Consider the following 24,153-nt stretch of genomic DNA (forward strand, 5'->3'; position numbering starts at 1 on the left):
GTCTTTCACAATGGAAAGGAAAATGGGTTACCGTCTATTCAGAAGTTCGGCAAGTGAATTATTCTTGGTGCCAGTGGCGTAGCGAGCATTGAGCAAACTTCCTACCTCCATGGTAGCGAGGGGAGCAAGGGCTCCATGAAGCCCCGGGCGCCGCTCGCAGAGGGGCGCCAAATGGTCTCCAAACAAGATTTTCATCATATCATTGTGTTTTTTCGGGGGGACGCCAAAAAGGTATTTTCCCCGGGCTCCAGTTATGGTCGCTACTCCACTGCTTGGCGCAAACTGAAAAAAAGGTGCCAAGATAAATTTGTGAATTTCCCCGTAAATTTCGCACTAAATTTTACAAAATTTAATGTTTAGGCATAATTTGAATTGTAGAATCAAAATATGAAAGAAAAAGGTATGTTATATCAGAAAAGTCCCATTTTGTGTCAAAATACCTATTTTAGAACAATGCTATAGTCGCGTTTTCAAGACATGAAAAACGCAATTTGAATTTCGTCAATCGGCCCAGTAGAACGAGAGATACAGAAAACTGTCTTACCCCCCTTGCAGTGTACATAAGTAGTCTGTTTCTAGCAACACAAAACCTCATGTGACTTAAATATCTTATATGTATTCTTGTGCATCATTTTGATCTAAATTAAAATTTACTTTTACAGTATATATTCTATATATTACTTCAGTTTCTTCATTTGCTTCAACTTTCAGTTTTATTATGTGTATGTATATAGAAAGAGAGAGAAAATATTAATAAAACTATTATAATAGTTGTCTTCATAAACAAAAGAAGGAAGCTAAATATTTATTTCTATGAAATGTAGAATAAAATATAATTAATATAAAATAGTATATAAATTACAAATAATGTGAGTAAAAGTATATAAATTACAAAGTAATATGAGTAAAGTAATAAAATATAATAATATCTTCTTGAAACTCCGGTATTGCTAGATGAAAAATTAATTTCAAACGTAGGAGTTTAAAGCAAAGTTTAACTAAAAGTAAAACAGATGTTTATATGTAATGAAATACTGTATATTTTTAAATATTAGCTGATATGTGTGTAAGCTAAATGTGCATTTTTACTTAAAAAATTTATTCAAATTTCAGCATCCCTATATAAGCCAAAATTAAAAAATATGTATTCTGACATTTGATTATGTTGCGATGAGTGCAAAAAATTATCCAACCAAATCCCAGTAACGTAAAACGCCAAATGCCAGTGACAATAGTTTTAATTTTAGTTATCCTATCTGAAGTTAGCACATTTTCCTCATTCATTTTCCACATTGCAATGTATACTATCTTAAGTGTGATCATGTTTTCTGAAAATTCGGTACTTACGTATTAGCCCATCGACGATTGGTAGAAACTTCGACTATGGTCACCAATCATTACTATGGAATTCTTAAGGCCACTATCATTTATAATTGGCACTAAATCATGCTACTTGACTGGCTGATGGGATAATACATAAGTACCAAAAATTTCACTGATTTATTATTATGACTGGCTGCATGGCTTTTCTCTTAACTAGAAAGCAAGTTCGAGAGTGGAGTTACAAATGTCTTTAATTAGCAAAGATGCCAAAATTCAAAAAGACAAAGCGTTATCATTTTCCATTAGCCCGGCATAAATTTCACCAATATCAGATTTTTCGTTTTGACCACTACACAACAAACCAGCGTATAAAACATTTTGAAAATAAGCAATACATTTTCATAAAACGAATAACTCATTCAATTTTAATTTTTTTTCATAAACTTAAGAAATATAAACTAAAGAAATAAAAAAGTGCTATATTTGGGTGATTTATTCCTTGTGCCTGGCTAATGGAAAAGTACCTAATTTTTTTGTAAGATAAAGCAGATCCATATATAAACTGACCCTCCTAATTTAGCTTTAGAAAAGTTCCAAAAATTCTCAGCTTATACACAGAAATATATGATACTTATAAAAACATGAATTATAATTTTTCTCTTTGAAAAGTCAACACATCATAAAAAGTCAACAACTTTCATGTCACCTTTTTTTTTAATTGTGAATGTGGTTAGTAGGTATGAAAATTTTTAAAAAATTTATGATTTTAAACTACATCTAATGCATAATCCTTCCTTGTGTGAAGTTTGTGTATACTTACATTTATTCATTGTACAATTTGGTAGACTGACTGGAATTTGGTTGTTTTTTTATCATGTATTGCTCTTTCAAGAAGCTGTGTATGTTAAGCAAACTCAAGTGAATTTTTTATATGTATTTCTCATATATTTACTTTTATGTGCGATATACAGAAGGTGTTCACACATTTTTACGTAAAGGAAGTATTGTAATCACAAAAAATTCCATGTACCATATTTCAATGAAAATATCCATTTTGACCGCTATTAAAGGCAATTTAACAATGATTTTGCGTGACATCTGTACGTAAGACAGACAGAATAAAGGATTCTTTTCCCCCAAACAAATTATAAAACTGATTTAAAATGGATTAAGAGGAGATTTTTTCATGGCTTTTGTACGTACATACATATATATCTCGCATAACTCAAAAATTAATAGCTCAGAACGTTGAAATTTTGTATATGGAACTGCTATAACATGCAGATGTGTGCCTCCTTTTTTGATTGCAATCGGCCGCACCAAAAGCATATATATATGTGTATATATACTCTGTTACTCAGCTCAGTGAGCTCAGTTTCTTTAGTCTCATATATTTGTAAATTGTGCATTTTTTTGCTTTAAAAATGATTGAATTATGTTGTTCTTATCTTCCGGTTAAGATTTTTATGCCTTCAATTAACATGCATGTTATAGTTGTAGAATTATCAACAATTAAAAGTTGTTTAAGTACGGCTAAGCCTAATTTTTTTTATCATATCAGCCATATTTGTTAACATTCGAAACTTAGCAGAACAGTGGATTTTTTGATAATCTAGAGAAACTAAGCTTCGCAACAAGAAATTCACGTCTTCTTTTATTATTGCAAAATAAATTATGCTTAATCCACTCTGGAATTATCATTTAAGTTATTAAATTATCTCATATGTTGACTCAGTATAGCAAAAATTAAGTCAATTTCTATGCCTTCAGTGTCTGCCAAGTGAGACCAAAAGTAAACTTTCAATTTAGTGCCCCCAAAAAATCTGCTTTTTTGCCCACTGGCCAAATTGCTTCTTTTTGCGTAGAAACTGTATTTTTAATTGTAAAAAAATTTTTTTAATTGTTTTAACTGTGTTTAGTGTTTTATGTTTCTCTATATCTTTCAATTTTTAATACAGATATTTTGAGTTTTTGTGTATTTTTGTCTTGTCGCGAAGTGAGAACTGAGTTAATTGAATGAGAAATATATCTCTAATGAAATTCCACGGAATAAGTTTAAATGAAATACAGGAAAAAATGTGTATATTTTAATATTCCGTACAAGGAAGTCATGTGGCGTATGCATCAGATTTTTGTCACGATTTTGCAAAGATTTATATAAAAACAAACCTTAACAATACAGAACAACAATAGACAATAACGAAAACAATTTTATTTTCTAATATGTTCAGTCTGATAGCCCTTGTTTTTAAGTATCATGTTACATCTTGATTTCCAAGATATCCTTTTCTTAAAACATCAAGGTTGATTTTATTAAACTTATAAAGAGCTTGTTTTGAAAGTCCAGATGCACAGTAATCCATAGTAAACACATCAGGAGGCTTGGATCTCACATCAGGAGACTTGGTGGGATGCATTTAAAGGAAGTTGCTTCAATGCTGGTTTCATTTCTCATTTTTTCAAAAAATAGAGCAGTAGATTTAGAGGTATGGCTTGGAGCCTTATTCTGATGGAACTTAAAATAGTGAAGCTTATTTGGATAAAGAGATGGAATTTCTTCTTTAAAAATAGGTGTTGAAACATATTTCTAATAGTGATCAGAATTAGTTTTGGCTTTTTTTTTTTTTTTTCTACTTTATGCTTACAGTTTTCCTTTATGAGAAAGTCCAGTAATAACCATAAAACCTTTAGAAAAGGTTTCTTGTTTTTTTCTGAACCATCATATTAATTCTTTTCTCCTCTTTTTTGGTAGTGAAACCGATCTTTTTTTATTGCAATCAGGTAAGTATATCCAAGCCTCATCAATTGTGAAGCTATATTTTCATTTTTCACCTGCCACATAATTTTCATACAGCAATCTGCACATAGTCTTACTCTGAAAAATATGTTTTGAGTTAGGCGATGAACATCATGTTTTTTTGTTTGTTTGTTTGTTTGTTTGTTTATCTTGTTTTGTTTTGATTAGTTTTAAAACAGGTTTTATTATTTCGCTTACAGTTCCTACCGAGATACTTAAAGGTTTTGCAACAGCTCTTTGGGGTGGGGTGGCTTGGATTTTCCTTTAAAAGATGAGAGGCGACTTTAGATTTAATAAGAGCTGTACTTGCTTTTGTTGGGTATGCATTTTTTGCCTTTTCCCAGTCACAGGAGCGTAGCTAGAGGGGGGGGACATCTGTCCCCGGGCTCAGCATCCAGAGGGCGCCAAATTCATGTTGTGAATTTTTAAAATGGAATGATTTACCTTTATAAACAGGAGAGTGCACGAAATTTTCAAATGTCCCCAGGCGCTAAACACCCCAGCTACAGCTCTGCCCAGTCACATGTAAACTTTGACGTTTCTTCCCTTTCATATTAATTATGGCACTTATTTTACGTGTAGAAATATTAAAACCATGCTTTTCACATCTTTTTTTAGTGATTGAATAAGAGTATTTCTGTTCTGACTTTAGTGATATTTTAAGGAAAAGAATATTTTTAAAGCAGCAGATGATAATTAAACCTTATTCCAATTTGATGCCACTCACGTTTTTATTTTAAATAGTATTTAAATTCATGGAGAAAATCAAATTTGTTACAAAAATGTGTAAACACGTTCTGTATTATGCTTAGTATTATTGTTATTTTCATTATAATTATTATAATTACTGTACAAAGTCCGTAATCCGGACGTCCATTATCCGGAATGATCTATAATCCGGACCTCAAAGCCACAAACTTTTTATTTTTTGGTATGCTTTACGCATGCGCACGCGCATTGAGAGGATGTGACTCCAGATACGTTTACATTAAAAAATGCTTGGCGTAATTTATGACCAGCTGCCATATTTCATTTTGATGATGATGAATATGATAGCCGCGAATTTGAAATGTTCCAGTTATTGGATTTTGTAAAGAAATGTGGAGAAGCGATAATAAATGAAGATGATATAACAGAAGTGTTTCATTGCAACGGCAATGCCCCAATCATCAATCAATTAACGGACAGCGAAATCTGTAGTATGGTTCTAGATCCAGAAAATACCGCTTCTGATAGGTGGAACTTTGTAACTGAACCAGAAATTATGTCTGTTTATAGAATTAAAGAGAAAGTATTAGAACAAAAAGTAAAGCAACTTAAACAACTTACATTGAAAGAAATGTTTGATAAAGTAAACAAATAAATATTAAGCTTTTTTTTGTAAATTTTGATACCCTTTAGATCATAATTGCTCTTTATTTCATAAATTATGGTTTCATATTTTTAATTGTATAATTTCTGCATGCCATCTTACCAGATTTAAATTGATGATTTATAATCCGGAAAAACTCCTAATCTGGAATCGCCGAAGTCTCGACGAGATGGATTACGGACTTTGTACTGTATCATCATCATCATTTGTTATATTTCTTATGTTTATTTGTTCTTCAGCATTGATTTCTTGTCAAACAATATTGGATTCTCATGGAGCATATATATATACTAATTAATAACATTATTATATATGTATATATACAAAAATGAAGACTTGCACTATAAGCTAATTATTGTAAAATTTCAAAGAAGTAAAAAATGTAGTTGTTATTGTTTCATGAGAATTTTGTGCTGCTGGAAACATACATATATAGACATAGCAACTCTGATAAGCTTTTCAGAAACTCAAAATTATCATAAACCTTAAACTACCCTATGCATATTCTTTTATATTTTTTAGCTGTATTAAAGTTTATTCTTATATTGTTGCTTTTAAGTACATATATTTTTCTTTAATTTACTCATTCACTATTAAACAGATGCCCTTAAATATATTTGAAATACTGTTAGTAAACAAGAACAGCTAAAGTAAGAGTTTAATGGTAGTTTTACAAAAGCACAGTATTCCATATGGCGGTCTAATCCTGTAATGTTTGAAGTAATTCATGATTTTTCAGTAAATGTTGTCATTTTGATTCACTGTTACATGAATCTTTGATTTTATATTAAAATATGCATAAAAATTTAGAAATGGTATTTGTGAGCATGAAAACAGCATTCTTCATTGTTTTACTTTCCTTTACTGCTGTTATCAAACAGGGGTATTTTTTTTAACAGAGCAGCATAAATTGTTCATTAAAAAATATCACATTTGTTTTTCTTGCAGATTGTGGATCAAGGTGTCATTCTTCACCCGGGTTCCTATTGTCGGGATCTGTGGAACATCCTTGATGCGATAGTTGTCATATGTGCTATAGTAGCCTTTGTCTTTGAGTAAGTAGAAAAAAATCTGATTTGCTAGCTTTCTTATTCACCATGTAAAATAAGATGATTATTAATAGCACTCTTTATTCAGGCTAACTAAAGGTTAACATTTTTCGTTTCTCAAATTCAGTTATTTAGATTTGAAATATATTTCAAATTTACTTGTTTATATAAATTGCTGGTTAGTTTCGTACTGTCATTTTGCTAAATGTTCTTACTTTTTGCAATTAAAGAGATAACTAATATGCATTATGTGCTTTTAACAGTGGCACAAGTACTGGTCAGAATCTTAGCACCATTAAATCCCTGAGAGTTCTTAGAGTTCTTAGGCCGCTCAAGACCATCAAGAGAGTACCTAAACTAAAGGTTCTTATTCCTTATGATTACATATGCACACATTTTATTCTTCTGTTTTAGAAACTTATTGAACATTAATTTTTTCATTATTGATATTCCTTTACAAAAGAACATTTTTTTTTTTTTTGTTTTAAATGCATACACAGTTTTAAAAAAAATATATTATAACAGAACACATCATGACATCAATGTCATGATAAGTTCTCATATAAAATAATGTTATCATAATGTCATGCATACACAAATTTTTAAAATGTTTTAGTATAAACGTTTATTTGTTTTAAAATGTTTTAGTAAGTAATGTTTTAGTAGAAATGGAATAATAGATTTCCTCCTTTCTCTCATCATAAAATTTCTTTATAAGACTGGAAAATAAAAAAATTCTTGTAATTTTATTGCTTCATTTCATATTTTGTTATTGCAAAGTATATTAAATATTTTAAATGGAATAAGCTTTGCTAGAAACTTCCAAATGTAGAATTTCTCATCCCCAATTATTTGAAAATAAAATTTTGCTGTGCTAGATTTATTCAAAATTAGGTTTTAGTGCACATACTAGATTACGAGTGTAATCCAGTCATTTTTGTTTGAATATATATTGTTACGTAATGAATCCACAAACCTTCCATCTTCACTATATTTTCATCCTGTTATCTACTTAACTACCTGTACAATTATGATTACATACTAACTTCTAGAACCCTCTCATACTGTTACCCTAATATATGTATAACCAACACACAATAGTTTGATTGGACACTTCAGCTTATATACATTATCTGCATAGCTTATATAAAATAGCTGCCTTTTATATGAACAAGTGTAATTTAAAATTACATACTTTTATTCCAATCTATGTAAATCATAACTCATCTAATAATTTTTTGCCATCCATAGTATTTTAATGATGATGTAAAGTATTTTGTATTTCAATTTTATTTATTTACAAGTGGAATTTAATTGATTTTAATTTTGCATTTGTATAATTGGTTGTAATACATTTTACATAAACTGGAAAAAAAAAAGGTGCTGAAATATCTGAATTTTGCATCAAATTGAGGAGAGCCACAGCAGTATCTGTATATCAGGATATGTATTAAGCATTGCCAGTTTTACATAAAAACAAGGAAAATAAGTGCTAGGTTTTTTACAAAAGTTGAGTTATAGGGCATTTGTACATATTTTATGCTGAAAGAGGAAAAAAGGTAACGTATATTATATTATATATGATATATATATGATATTGTTCTTCTAACCATTATATGAAATGTATAACCATTATATGAAATGTATAAAAAAATATGAAATTGGAAGTAAACATTTTTGAAAATGTAATAAGAGAAAGCACTTTTAAAAGCTACTGTAACTGAATTTAAATAATTAGCATGAATAATATGTCATTGTGTGACAAAATTCTTTCTAGTTCCCTTTTCATTTATATTACAAAAAGGTACCTGAGAATTTTGTGGAACTGAGAATGGATTATACTGAGGTGTGTGAAATTTCAAGATAACTTTAATTGCAGTCTCTGTATCATTTATATTAGTTCCTGTGAGTGTAAATCTGGCTTTTTTTCCCTTAGTGTATATGGCATAGGTGTTGCCTATGGAAATTAGGAAGCAGAAAAAGAATTTATTGAGCAAAATAAAGTTCACCCTGCTAATTTTTTATTTTTCATCTCGGAGATTATAGCTGTATTTTTATGCTATATAACAAAGATCTGGAAGAAAATTTCTTGTTATTGTTGTATTATGTGTTGAAAGTTAAGAATATTGTTGTAACAAAAAAGAAGTCATTTATTGCCTGTTGTTATCTTTTTTAGTTCTTACTGTAGTTTTTGACCTCGGATAACTCATATTATTTTCTGTTGCTACTTATCTTTCTGATCTGAGTGCCCACCAGCGGCCGAGCGGTAAAATCACTGAACACTGATAGTTTAATCCGAGGTTCGAATCCCGCAAACGGGCTGGCTGCATGGGCATTTTCGTGGTTTTCCCCATGTGTAATGTGCATATGAGCCAGTTTCCCTTAGAAAGTCCTCCACGGAGGCATCCCTCCCCTTAGGCAGATAGCCCTAGTGTGCTTTGCCATAACTAAGTAAACCAAACCAAACTTTCTGGTCTGAACCTCAGCCAGGCCCACAGTTTTTTATTACAGCCAACAGGCAAGCAATAGCACTAAATACTGGCTAAATCCTTTGGCATGTTATAAATAAGCTAATAAAACCAGTTTGTCCATTTCTACCTGAGATTTCATAGAGAACATCTTGGTAAATGAATCTGAAGATCTTTTAGCCCCTTTTTCCTACAGCCAACCTCTTGAGAGGATTTTCAATTCAGCAGTTTTGAGTGTTCCCATGCTATAAAGACACTATAAATTTACAAACATCCATAGCTTCTCCAGAACTCGAATCAAATCCAAGGTTATGGCGGCCAGCTCTCCTATCATCAAACCAGCAAAGCAGCCCATAAATACACATAGTTGTTTTTTGCAAAATTTATTAATTGTCTTTAAATAAATTAATGCATTTCATTATCAAATTTTATATGGTCTAAATTCATTTTTTGGTATTACTTAGCATCTTATTTTCATCATACATTCCTTGTACTGAGTGTAATTAAAATTATATAGTTATGTTTTTTTTTTTTTAATTTATAAAATTCTGTTTATTTGTCATTTGATGTTACATAGTTTAACATAAAAAAGTAGGTAACGCCACTTTTAAATTTATTTTTCTTAGAATAAGAACTGTGTATTATCAATGAAAAAATTTGCTTTCTTTGTGTGTGTTCAGCAATTTCAAGATTATGTTCATCAAGGAACTCATATAGTTACACAACTAAAATATTTGTGCGCTCTACTGATTTTTATTGAAATGTTCCCTATAAAATTATATCAGTAGTTCATTTGCATACTTGTATCAATTCATTAGGCAGAATTTTTAAAATGTGTTATACAAATGGAATGTGTATTTATGTTTTTGTTTTTACTTTATTTTAATATCATTGATCAATAAATATAATGTTATTCATGTATCTAAAACTGAATTTAGTTACCATATGTTTATACCTATATTTGTTACTTAAATGTTTAACTTATTTTTTAGGCTGTGTTTGATTGTGTTGTAACGTCCCTGAAAAATGTTTTCAACATCCTCATCGTTTATATTTTATTTCAATTCATCTTTGCTGTGATAGCTGTTCAGCTCTTTAATGGGAAATTTTTTTTCTGCAATGATCAGTCAAAGCTCACAGAAATAACATGCCAGTGAGACTTTATTAATTTTTATTTCTTTAACTTAATGCCTTAGATGTTTAGATATTATCACTCAATAAGAATGCTGTCTGTATTTTTGTAATGTCTTTAGGTATTTTAAGATCACAATTAGATTGCATTTTATAAATATTCTTGGAAGGTCTGGCTCCAGCATTGCCATAGGTGATCATTGTTATTATCATCCTATGGAAATTAAACGTGTTAGTATTTGAAATCAAAAGAGTATTTGAAATCTTTTTTTTAATTCATTAAATATACAATGCTCTTAACATGTTAAACTTAATATAAGTAAATGCTGTATATTTTTCAAACGGTGAAATCTTCATACTCTATTTTTTTTATCAGTACCATTTTCAGATGACAGAAATGAAAGGAATTCAGCTTGTTTTGACTTGAACATGACTTCAAATAAGTTTTCATCAGTTAAAGCTCAGGAAAATTCATTTCCATTGTAACTTATAGGAATTGCTGAAAAATTGGTAGAGTAAACCATACTTTAAGCTAAGTATTATCTTGTGAAGAAAAGTATGAATGTGGGAAACAACTTCTTTTCATGTTTTGTGCTTCCCCAGAAATGAAATCCTGTTGTAAGTCTTGGCAATTCTGTGATCATCTCTTAAAAATATTAATATCCAATTAATAGCTATTTATTGAATCCTCAGCTGTTGTTAGTTGTTAGTATTGCACGTTTTTCAGTTTTCTGTTAATGCACTCTTGTTTAATTTTTCAGTATCATGAAGAAAATGTATTATTATCATGTAACTATTATATTCTCATCATACTGAACTGAGACTAAATCACTGAGTCAATGAAGAAAGTGTAATGAGTACTGAGTGTACTGAGTCAATGAATCTGTAAGACAAATGAAGGAATATCTTTCATCTATTGGAGCTTTGTCAGGATGTATATGACCAAATGTTCATTTCTTTTTTTTTTAATTATAATGGTTTTGAATAAAAGTTACAATAAAAAAATAAAAAGGCTGAAATAACTGTGAGAGAATGGATGCAATATAAAACAAAATGCAGATACGGTTTCTTGAATGAAAAATAATGATTTGATTTTTTAAATAAAAAAAAAAAGCTATCTCTTGCAATGGAAATAACAAGCCCAGCCAGTAAGGAAACTTAGACTGCTAAGATTCTAATGATAAAATATAAAGAGTGAAAAGTATTAATAAGAAAAAATATGCAAGAGCTGAATCATCATACTTCTTTTGCCATTCAAATTTTTAAAATTGAGAATTTTGTATTTAGTATCCACCAGCATTAAAACCTGAAGTAATCTCTTCCATTTCTAATTTGCTGTGATATAAAAGAATTCTAGAAAAATAAAAATTTTGATTTGTTAATCAAGTACTTTTGACAAATTACGTTGAGAAAATTTTGCTTTGCTTAGAAAATTTCAATGATGAGTGAAAGTTGATTGTTACTGTTATTATATGAAGGACTTCGAAGAATTTTTCTAGCATTCATCTGATGCGCTTCTACCTCTTTAACAGTTACCTATCTCTTCAATCCATCATCTCCAAATGTTATGCACAGTTAGTGAATGTTGCTGCATTTCAGCTGTAATACTATGATATGATGAGCCAGCAACATATAGGCCTTAAAGAACCCCTTATTAACCCTTCAATTTGATGAAAATTGCTTTAATGGCATCTCCCAAGTATCTCTTCATTTTGATGTTATTTCTGAAAAGGAAAAAAAAAAAAATTCAATTTCTTTTGACAAGAGAAAACAGGAAATGAGTAAATAAGTATTTTGACAGGAGTAAATGAGTATACTTATTTAACTTTTCTTCCTTTTATCTCGTTTACAAATCACATGACCAGTTTGAGTTTTGGGCAAGATTTTCATCATTTTGCTTTTTTTTGTGTCAAGTAGTTTATTTAAAGTCATGATTCCTTTATATATGCTTAGGATATATGCTTAGGATACATCTAGTTTTTAATTATCACTGAGGGAACAATAACAATAGGACTAAATATTTTGATAGGTAATGCAAATTTGCAAGCTTAAATATGAAAAAAATGAGTAGAATAAAAATTTTTTCATACACAGACATGCTTTGTATATTCTACAATTTGAAAGCAAAGCAACTTAGGTAGCTGGAAGTTAATTTCATTGTTTCATTCTGTTGATTTCACTTAACTGCTCATTTAGAAGGTCTTTCATTGTACATAACAGTTTGAACTAGCCAAAACTGGCATTGTCTTTATAAATTTGAAAATTCTTTCTTAATAAGGGAAAAAAACATCCATTTAAATAAAATCCATTTACTCATTTCTTATATGTTACAAAACTGGATTTATATCTTGCTAAGAGAGAAAAATAAGCAATAGTGCATGAAATATTTCTGTTATATAAATTTTTGTTTCTAAAAATGTTTTGTACATAATTTGCATGTACTTAGAATTATCTTTATTCAACTAAAATATATGCATATCTTTATAGAATTCATAAATTAGTATGAAATGTTGATATCATCTGTTTATTAATTTTATCATTGTGAAGATAAAAATTTGATGTTAGTACATGTGAATATGTAGTATACTTTGAGTCAATGCATTGCAATTTCCAAATTTTAAATTTTGAATTCTTATTACATACATTACTTATTATGGCAATAAAGCAGACTATTTGAATATTCTATTTTGCATGAAAAGTTATTTTATGTTTCAGAGGGGAATATTTCAAGTTCAGTGGGAGTGACAAACCCCCTAATGTTGAAGTTAGAGAATGGAAGAGAAGAGATTTCCATTATGACAATGTAGCAGCTGCTATGTTGACATTATTTACAGTTCAAACAGGAGAAGGCTGGCCTTCGTAAGTAATTTTTTTTAAAAATAATTATAGTAACTTAGTAGAATACATGTACTATTTATAATAAAATGAAGGAAGTCGAAAAAAATTGTTAATTGAGTAATATAAAATAAAGAGATTAATTTGGGGGGAAGGGAGAAATGTGTGTGTTAAATGTAAAAAATCCTTAAATGATGGATGCGCCTAAATAAACTCAAGGAATTATTTATATTTATCATACAAAGAACAAAAAATTTGTTACCTAACTTTAGAAAAGGACTTTTTTCAGTTAAATTTATATATTTATGTCATAACTTTTGTTAAAGTTTTAATGTCTTTACTATATATTAATTACAGCCAATTAAAATAACCATGAATTTTTTTATGTGTCTTTGTCGTCTATTTTAATTTAAATTTTTGTTTTCATAATAGTAGCTAGAGTGGCTGGTTCAACTTTTATTTTGTTAATATGTATTTTATTTTATGCCCATAAAAATTACATCTTCTTCTTGTAGCCCTCATACCCTTATTATCTTTCATTTGGAGTGCTAATAAATCATATCCAATAAGTTCTGGATATCAAACTAAGGCTGGTTAATTCACTGGAATTTCTGCCTCAATTATTGTTATTTAGCAATACAAATTATTGTTATTTAGCTCATTCATATAATAAAATCCTTATTAGTTACATTTAATCTGTAGTTATGCATTTAGTTATCAATATAGAATAAAAAAATTGAAAATAATTCCCTACCATAAGCAGACATTTCATGTTGATGAATGTACAGTATTAGGATATGAAAATTAGGCAAAGAGGACTTCTCCCTTCCACTGTGCAAGAGAGAGGATGAATTGTTTACTGCTGCAAGAAGTATTCATTATTTACTGATGAATTTACTGCAATATATCATTATTTCTAAAGATGCAAGAAATAATTTTTCTGCTTCATTATATTATATGTAATCCTTTCAAAGATCCATATATATATTCTGAATAAGTATATTTTATAAAAATTTGAAACATAGCTAAAAATAAAACTAAGGTGCTTTTAAAGACATTATTCTACAGATAATTAGCCATTGAACTTTCTCTGGCAAAAAACATTAAAAATGATAGACTTTGCTGTTCTTTTATAGGCACATGCATAGAAGAAGAAGATAAAAATGTAAAAAGTATTTTTTTAATGTTTAATCTGATAGCCTTTTTTATTTTATTTTATTTATTTTTTTTTATTGATTTTCATGCTTTTTCCACTACTCTCCAGATTGCACCCATCGTGGTGGGTTTACACTTAGAAAGAGGTTTTAAGATGTCATGGGCAGGATAGGTGAAACATTCAGGGACTTCACAGGAATAAGTTGAAAAGATATATAACAAATACCTCTATCAGTTTTCATTTAGTCAAGGAATACAGTTTTACTTTGCAAATTTTGACTTATTGTTCTGAATTGATGAAGGTTCACTCTTTGAAAGTCATAGGAATAAAGAAATGGATTTTTTGCCATAAATCTCGGATGTAAAACTTTCTCTTCATAGTATGCTGAGTTGTTTTAATATTTTTTGCACTCTTCTAATTTTTAATTTTCCATTATAAGAGAATCCTGCGACATCATAAACACTTTTATTTGCATTGACACAACCAGGTTCGTACATTTTTTTTCTCTTTGTTTTTGATGTGAAATAGGTCCTTTTTTACTTGTTGTTGTAGCAGTCATTTAGCTTTCCATGCTTCAGCAAGCATTACAATGTATTTCCATTTATCTACTGCTAAATAGTTTTCGTACAGTATTCCACAAATTTACTCTGTGTTGAGCGTCATGTCTCAGCTAAAGCTGGGGAACATTATGTTTTTTAGTTTTTAAGTCGAAAATCTTGGTTTATTATTATTTTTTAAATTGTTACTGTAGACTCCGCATTGCCGGATTTTCTCTTGTTATCAATGATTCTTTCCACGTAGAAGTAATGACTGACAGTTTTCCCTTTCCAATAATGTTGCTTATTTTACGCTTAGATATTTAATACCATGTATTTCACATTTTTGAATAATGGCATAGGAATATTTTTCTTTGAAAGCACAAAAACATATTGTTCAGCCCACAGCTCACAACATTTTGAACACTTTGAAAAAAAGATCAGTTTAAAAGTAGCAGATGATATTTGTCATTTCAAATAATAAGCTGTTGCCAGAAATTTTTATTCCCAAACATTTGCCTTTTTAAAAAAATTACTTATGGAAATCATTTTTAAAATGTTTAAACGCCCTCTTTATATAATACAAAACAAAACAGCAAATGAAAATATATGTAAATCTTTATAAAAATGCAATAATCGGAGTAAGAAAATATTATATCGATGAATAAATTGTGAAAAACTCCTTGAAAAACAAAAATTGCTACTAAAAATTACTAATTTCGGTCATCTGCTCATACCAAAAACAGCTAAAATTACATAAAATTGGTAAATCTAACTAAGAAAAGAAAAAGTAAGCAGAGTTTTCCATCATCATTTTCTGTTGTTCGGAATGGTATAAATTGCAGGTCGAAGTTTGTATAAATACCATAGAAAAGAAGTTGAGATTTTTTTAGTTTGTTTCAATAAAAATATAGGTAGTAAAAGGACTGTTCTTTTAAAAGAATGTGTGTTAAAAAATGTGAAAACACTAATACTAAAAGTGTTTTGTGAAATTATAATACTCTTTTGCAAAAAAATTGAAGCACCAAGAAAGACTTTTGCAATCGTGACGAAATTTAGTATGCAAAAACACCTTAATCGAATATGCAAATGATCAAAGTTTCAAGGCAAATGAGCAGGAGTTGTGATCGTAGCGCGCATTTTTAGTGCGCAATTCGCAAAATATAAAACCAGTAACAGAGGCGGAAAATTTATCTTTTTTTGTTGCTGCCATTGTAATTCCATAAAGAAGCAACTAAAGATGCCATTACAACGACATCAAAGACCTTACAGATAACTAAACGACTTTGAACGTGGTTGTATTGTAGGGTTGTGTGAAGCTGGGAGGTCATACCGAGCAATACATTTTCTCATTTTAACGAAAGCGTTACTTGTTGTCATGGTCGTCAAGCAGACTCCTAAAAGCAATGCAGTTCCACCAGATAAAGTCACGGATCCGGAGTCACTCTCGGACACCTCGAATACGACGGCTACGGATATGGACCGCGGTCAACATGCACTTACAGATGCAGAAATTGCTACTCTCAGAAATGAAATTGAGTGGTTGGAACCTACGATAAGCGCGTACGTAGCGTCACTCAAGTTGTTATCAGCTGGTTGACCTGTTACGGACAGAGACTATCACACAGAACCGATGAAGAAGACGATCAAGGAAAAGAAGCAAACCCTGATAGCGCTTAGGGGTAAGTTAAATTTTGCTCTTTCACATGCAAGCTACACTCACTTACACACTAATTCTAAAAGAAAACAAGATGAGAACTCAGATAGCGAAAAAGACTCTGGTGGATTTGTAAAGCCAACCAAAACTGCTAAATTACCAAAAAAAGCACCTCCAAACTTAATTGACACTCAAAATAGTTTTAATGCATTATCGCAGTCTACCATCCAAGCAGATACTAGAAATGATTCTACTCAATCATCCCAAATAATCAATAACACTCACACAGAAAATAATAAAAGCCCAACATTGATTATGATAAAGCCGGAAGATGGTGCCGCTTACAACCAATACCTTAAAAAAATCTCAACCTTTACAAAAGCAGCATTCTTTGGAAAAGTCAGTGGAGAATATCTCAAATTATTACCCAGCACCCCAGATGATCACCGCCAACTAACATTTGACTTAAAAGCACATAACATAGAACACTATGTAATTACACTTAGACACAAAAGGCCAATAAAAGTTGTCATCAGAGGATTGATTACCCATCTCAACAGATAAAGACGAAATTTCAGCAGAATTAACAAACTTAGGCTACACAGTTTACAGAGTAGTTCAATTAACTCATTTTAAAACTAAACAACCTATGCCTTTATTTCAGGCCCAACTCATGCAAACAGCCAATATTGAAAATATTTATAATGAAACACACTTAGGACTTTTCATGATCATCATAGAAAGATACATTAATAAAAGCATAGTTCCACAATGCCACAACTGTCAGAGATTCCACCACTCATCAGGTAATTGCTTCTTTTTGCTCAGATGTGTTAAATGTGCACAAAACCACAAAACTTCAGATTGCCCTACACTAGGAAAAATAGATAAACCAGTCTGTACAAACTGCTCAAAAAATCACCCAGCATCCTACCGCTGTTGCGAGAAATTTCCAAAAAATCTACCTAGAAATAACAACAGTACACCAAATTTAACTTCCAACCAAAAAAACACAACTTATCATTCAGCTACATTTACTGAAGGTAAAAGTTATGCCCAAGCCATATCAAAGCACATACAAACTGCTAAAAACCAGAATAACAGTAACCAAGATAATTACAATAATTTTTCTGACATATTTTCTACTTTAAAAGAATTGAATTCTATTTTTGGAAACAGTAATATATCAAAATTATTCAATCTATTATGATCCAATTTTAATCAGCTCAGAAAAGCAGATACTCCTATGAAAAAGCTATTTTTACTCTTCAATATATGTGAAAAAGCAAACATCTTTAATTAATACTTGATAGGGAAAAAAATGTTGAAAAATTTTCAAAGTTAATTAATACATCTTGCATCACAGCTTGCATGTGACCCTCCTCAGCCTCTCAAATTCTAACTTCTTTTCAAACCTGCCATTGGATGCTTCTGTGTCACATGACCTGCCTCAACTTTAGATAATCCAGCCTCTTCTCCACCCAGTTCAAGCGACGACGCCTTCAGTGTTAGACGTTACTTCTCTCATAGCGCATTGCCTGCCTGTATTCCTGATGTTGTGTCTCAACTCTCCGGTTGCGGATTTCCAATTGCTTTTGTCATCTCTACAGTCTACTGCTCATCAAAGACTAATGCCTTAATTATTGCTTTTCACTATGATATGCCTTCACGCATCTTATGGAAGTAATGATCGAAAAGTGACATAACATCGATTGGGATAGGACTCCAGTCCAGGCGCCCATTGCAACGAACGTTTCGTTCACGGATGATACCAAGCAATAGGTCACCACCTGCAGTGTACAGACACTGCTTAGCGAAGATGTTGGTAGTAATCGTTGCTACAAGGAAATTGTCGATGAAATGAAGGCTCTGGAAGGCCAAGGAGCACAAATGCGAGGCAACATAGGATGATTGTTCGCCAAGCCTGAAATGCCACAACGGTATCATTGTTGACTATTCAACGCACTACAGCTACGTCTATACCTCCCGTGGTACCATCCACCATCTCACGGCGATCGTTCTGATTCGGGATTACGCTCACAGAGGCCTTTTAAACGTTTGCCTTTGACCCCACAACATCGGCAGAGTCGTCTTGAGTAGTGTCACAGCCGATCATCATGGCTGCCATCGGAGTGGCATCGTATAGTGTTCAGCGATGAATCCCGCTTTACTCTTGAAGCAGATGACCACTGTGTTCGTGTCTGGAGAGGACAGGGCCAATGGCCCCAGTCAGCCTTCGTTTTACAAAGGCATACAGCCATAACCCCTGGTGCGATGGTGTGGGGCACTATTTCTTATGACAGCAGGTCATCTTTAGTCATCCTCCGTACATCTTAAACAGCTCAACGATATGTTGATACCATCCTGCGGCCAGTTGTATTACCCTTCACATCATCCTGGGGCCATTTTTCAACAAGATATCTCTGATCTGTCTCCGTGCGGTTGATACTCTTCCTTGGCCATCAAGGTCACCAGACCTTTCACCAATCGAGCATGTCTGGGGCATAGTAGGCCGCCAGATTCAGGCACCGCAAAATATCGCAGATCTAGAACAACAACTGATGAATGCCTGGCAGAATGTGTCGCAAAATGACATTAGAAACCTCTACCACTCCCTGCCTCGACGAATTCAAGCATGCATTGCCGCCAGGGGTGGTTCGACCAACTACTAATTTGAATACTCAATGGGTGAACTGTGAACAGGTACTATGACCTTGATTTTTTAATCATTTTATTATCTGGGTATGAGTTATACACATATTCAATTTCCTCGAAAAGAACCACTTCCTTCATGGTGCTTCGATTTTTTTTGCAAAAGAGTATATATCAAAGCCCAAATGCTAAAGATCTGGTTTTTATAATAAGCCTGAATTTGTAAGATTTTTAAGTGAAGGTAAAGTTTTATTGTTAGATCTAATTTTAGTGAATTCTGTCAGATAAAATTTAGAGAAAACTGGACTTTGAACAATTATTTGATAAACTTAGCAGTAGTATGTACTGTGAAACATTTGAATTGATTGCTCAGGCAGAAAATAAACCTGTGGATACATTAATACTATTTATAAAACCAGCAACATTTCAAACATATGAATGAAATGGTTTCTTTACTAATTCTGCCACTGTCAACATCAGCTGTATCAGTAGAATAACCTTACTACTAAGACAAATCAGCAGCTGATTAATATTAATTATTACATTTGGACATGTACTTTAATGAAGTCATTATAACCAAGCAAACCTGAATTGGGACTTTGATATAAACTGTTTAACAATCTTAACTAATTTTACAAAAATTTTCACTTCAGTCTTAAAACTGAATTTAAAATTTTTATCATTATTTTTTATGCTATACAATATTCAACAAAGGTAATATGCAAGTATAATTGATGCTAACTCCCATACATTAATATATATATATATATGTTTGTAATGTTTTTGATGCGTAGTTGTGATAGCAGAGCAGCAAGACAGGATGAAGGTGTTGATACCAAACCAAGTTCAGCTAATTACCATCTTTATTTACAGGCACATTAGAATAATTCTTCATAGGCAATATATTTTTTATCATAAACAATTACAATAATTTCTGATATACACAGATTAATGGGCAATATCATTTTAAACGGACAAGCAAAGTAGTGTGAATGTTGACATGGTGGAGGCTAGGAGAAGAAGATGATGCAGTTTATTTGTGAGCGGTATTTATACTAAGTACATGCGGAAAGTACTTTAAGCTATGATTGGTTAATTTGAGTTTGTTACATAACATAGAAGGATCTCAAATTTGGGAGAACAGATGAATTTAGGGGGACAGCTCCAAACCTAGAATCGTTAATTTTGATGTCGCCAATTATTTTTAAAGCAGCTATCGTATTTTCATATATCTTACACATATATATGTATATTGTGTTGAACAGCAAGCTCTACATAATTTAGGATATGCCCCTGATTATCAGCTACTTATTTTGTCACTTTTCTCATCAGTGATGTGTCTTAATGGCCCTTTTATTGCACCATATGTGATTATAAAGTTACAACAAAGGATGTGAAAAATTATGGACCATAACCCACTTTTGTATTGTATTAATGCTAGTTGTTATTATTTGTTTTTTAATCGAGAAATCTGTTAATGCTTGAGCATTCCTGTCAGTTGTCTGCGAGTGCATTACACAAATCAAAATTCTGTGTGGCTGAATGAAAATATTTTTTTCAAAAAAATTTTCTTTTAATTTAATTCTGTTTTAATTTTTTAATTTTTGTGTTTTTTTCCGCTATGTGTAAAACAACAAAGAATTATATCTGCTTGGAAATTGTTTATTAAAAATGCTCTGTATTATCCAGATGAAGAGTTTTCAGACGAAGGATTTTAAAAAGACGAAGGGTTTTAAATTGAGTTTTCTGCCTGCTGATGTCATCAGGGCTGGTGCTGCTGCATATGGTAACAGAGTTTTGGGGTAGTAAAATATTTAGAATTTAGCAGCAAAATTTAGGAAAGACAGACACTGCACCAGGTGGGAAAAAGCTTAGCACCACCCCTGGATGTCACCTTTTTCGTACAGTTTATGGATCAAGACATAACAGAAGCTACAAAGTAATATTCTGGGGAGGGGGAAATCATTCCTTATTATCTAAACATTGAATACGATATTCGCGAAAGACTTTCAAAAGACTTTTAAAAGGGCATCCAGATTTCATTGAGAAAGTTTTATAACATGTTGTTAATTTTTGAACTATAAATTACAAACCCCTCTTTATTTTTTCCGCTAACAACGAATCTTTGTATTTCTCTTTCATTTCCTCATTAGCATGAAAACTGTGAGATTATTATGCCTCACCCATATTTTAGGAATACTGGTTTATACTACACTTTCATATGTTAAATTGGAATGTGAATTAAACCATATTGCTATTTCTTGATGCTTGTCCCTTAACCATGACTTAGATTTTGCACATTTGAAGTCATTTTGTGTGTTTGTTTTAGCTTGAACAAAAGGAAATTACTTATTTAATTTTCTAATAATATTTCCACTTGCAGTGTATTACAACATTCAATGGACTCGACCTATAAAGATGAAGGACCTCTTCCTAGGTTTCGTGTTGAAATGGCTATATTTTATATTGTCTTCTTCATAGTGTTTCCTTTTTTCTTTGTTAACATCTTTGTGGCCTTAATTATCATCACCTTCCAAGAACAAGGCGAAAAGGAATTGGAAGAAGGTGACTTAGACAAGAATCAGGTGTGTATCTTTAATTTATCAACAGGAAGAGGGTACTTTTTAAACCTGCTTTAAGCTTCATTCTGTTTTGCTCATTTTGAGGAAGGAGGAGGAATTGCATTTCAGTAGATTTCATAAGAAACTTTCCTTAATGTTTTCTCTATTAGTTATAAATTTAGTTTTTATGCTATTACGAAGTAAAAAAAAAATCATTGCTTTTTCATATTTTATGCCAAATAGATAACATTAAATGACTTTTTAATTATATTTTTTAATTAATTTTTTTATTTTTTAAAATTCTACAAGGCCGAGTGGTTTTTAAAATCATTTAATAACTTTTTAAAAATTTATGTAGCTACTTTTTTCTTTGAGTAATACATTTAATGTTCATTAATTCAGTAAACTCTACAAAGATTAGTTTTTCATCTGAATTTTGAGTTTTCTTTATTTGAATAAATATATGTGTAATTAAGTTTTTTTCACATCTTGTTGTACCCATAAGATATTTTCAAGACATTATATATACAGATGGAGGACAAAATAACGCGAACACCTGTGAAAAACTATGACGTATTTCACACCTGCAGTACAGCAACGCCACCTGTAACAGAAGTCTGCCACCTAGTGAGCGTGAAGAGGAAGGTATCAGTCTCTCAACAGCAGTCACCTGCGTTGCATGCTTCGATATAACTGTCTGTGAGAAGTTGAAATGTCAGAGTTCCAAAGAGGAATGATAGTTGGAGCGCGTTTAAGTGGAGCATCGGTTATGGAAACAGCAAACCTTGTGGGGTGTGCAAGGAGTATGGTATCAGCCGTTATGATAGCGTACACGAAAGAGGGTAAGACGATGTATTCAAAGCACAACAGTGGATGAAAGTCAAAGCTGGCTGATAGGGATAGACAGGTCTTGAAGCGCATAATAGCCCAAAAGCACAAGCAATTGTTATCCGAGGTAACATCTGAAATGAACAGTCATCTCCAAGACCCTGTTTCAACAAAATCTGTCAAAAGGGAACTTCATGCTGCGAACATTTATGGCAGAGTGGCAATTCGTAAACCCTTGGTGACAGCAACTAATGCTTTCAAGCGATGCCAATGGTGCAAAGATCACAAAGGATGACCCCACAGTAGTGGCAACTGGTAATATGATCAGATGAATCATCATTAACCCTATTTCAGACGACGGGATGCGTTTATGCCTGGAGAACGCCCAAAGAAGCGTTTCATCCTGACTGCCTCATGCTGACTGTAAAGCATGGAGATGGCCCCATTAGGGTTTGGGGGGTGATATCTTGGCACGGTCTTGGGCCACTTGTTGTTTTGCATGGGAGGATCACATCCAATCACTATCTAAGCATTCTAGGGCGTTATGTCGATCCTTTCATCCAGATTGTATTCTCTGGGGAGCAACTGCTTTTTCAAAATGACAACGCCCCTATCCACACTGCTAGGTATATTCAAGAATGGTTCGTAGAGCATTACGATGCAATTGAACATCCCTCTCAGACTTGAATATTATTAAACATTTATGGGCATATTTGGAATCCAAACTTCATTCCCGATTTCCAGCTCCATCCAGACTTTCGAAATTAGAAACTGCTTTGCAGGAGGAATGGCTTAATATTCCTTTAAATATTGTCCATGACCTTTATGCATCTATCCCACATCGCATTCAATCTGTACTTCAGTCAAAGGGTGGTCCAATGCCCTATTAATAAAGATTTTCCATTATTTCACAGATGTTCATATTATTTTGTCCTCCATCTGTATATATATATTTGGCACCATCAATAATACTGTCATTTAATTAATTTGTAATGCCTTGAAGAATCCCTTTTTAAGTTGTTACTATTTACATCTTCCATAAAACTGCACTGGACAACAAACAAAATTATTGTCAGTTGATGATGATTGAAATCTTCATTACTGTAAAATTAATTAACTTCATTATTGTAAAATATATGCTTGAATTTACTGTTAAGTTTGTCATTTAAACAGTTAATTTATCCTGACTTAACACCATTTTGTAACAACTGTTATTTTCTTATCGTGAGTGTTTCTAACATGCCATGATAAATTGATCACAAAATTTTTAAATCAGTTTCTTTCTGTGTACATTATCATTATTAATATTAAAAATAAAATCTAATGGCTGTGAGAAAATATTTTCATAAATATAGATTCCAAACCTTGACTTATATTTTTTAATTTTGTCCAAATGGTAATATACTTTTTTATTAAGTATTCTTCACATCATTTTCAAAATGAATTTTAACTTCTTTTTTAGTTTATTTATTTATTTATTTTATTCCCCCCTTCCCTAATTTCTTTTAAATGTCAGTAGTTAAACTGCTTTTTGTTATTTGATATCCAAGTATAAATTTCAGGTCTGATTTTTCGATATATATCTTGAATGCAAACACAATCGTTAGAATATTTTCAATCTGCTATTGCTTTCCATTTAAAACAGAGTCTGCAGATCTCATGCACAATTGTTCCTTTTGATCTTTTTTATCTCTTTTGCATATATGAAGATTTAACTTCAGTATCCCAAATCAGGAGTGTCAACCCTTTAAGAATTTATAATTTTTTTTATCCCGTATAGTTGCATAA

The 24,153-nt window shown here is 31.5% G+C and overlaps 1 protein-coding gene across 1 annotated transcript in view; it reads left to right on the plus strand.

Moving 5' to 3' along the window:
* Positions 1 to 24,153, plus strand: part of LOC118203144 (voltage-dependent calcium channel type A subunit alpha-1-like) — a 381,721-nt gene that overhangs the window by 132,479 nt on the left and 225,089 nt on the right. Inside the window, exons 23-27 of the mRNA XM_035375404.2 lie at positions 6,441 to 6,547; positions 6,805 to 6,904; positions 10,002 to 10,162; positions 12,856 to 12,999; positions 21,360 to 21,561. Of these exons, the coding sequence (XP_035231295.1) occupies positions 6,441 to 6,547; positions 6,805 to 6,904; positions 10,002 to 10,162; positions 12,856 to 12,999; positions 21,360 to 21,561 (714 nt within the window). The remainder of the gene's footprint in view (positions 1 to 6,440; positions 6,548 to 6,804; positions 6,905 to 10,001; positions 10,163 to 12,855; positions 13,000 to 21,359; positions 21,562 to 24,153) is intronic.

The sequence above is a fragment of the Stegodyphus dumicola genome, chromosome 12, assembly GCF_044657685.1.
Source record: "Stegodyphus dumicola isolate Sdum_Otavi_A_Nest chromosome 12, ASM4465768v1".
Lineage (NCBI taxonomy): Eukaryota > Metazoa > Arthropoda > Arachnida > Araneae > Eresidae > Stegodyphus > Stegodyphus dumicola.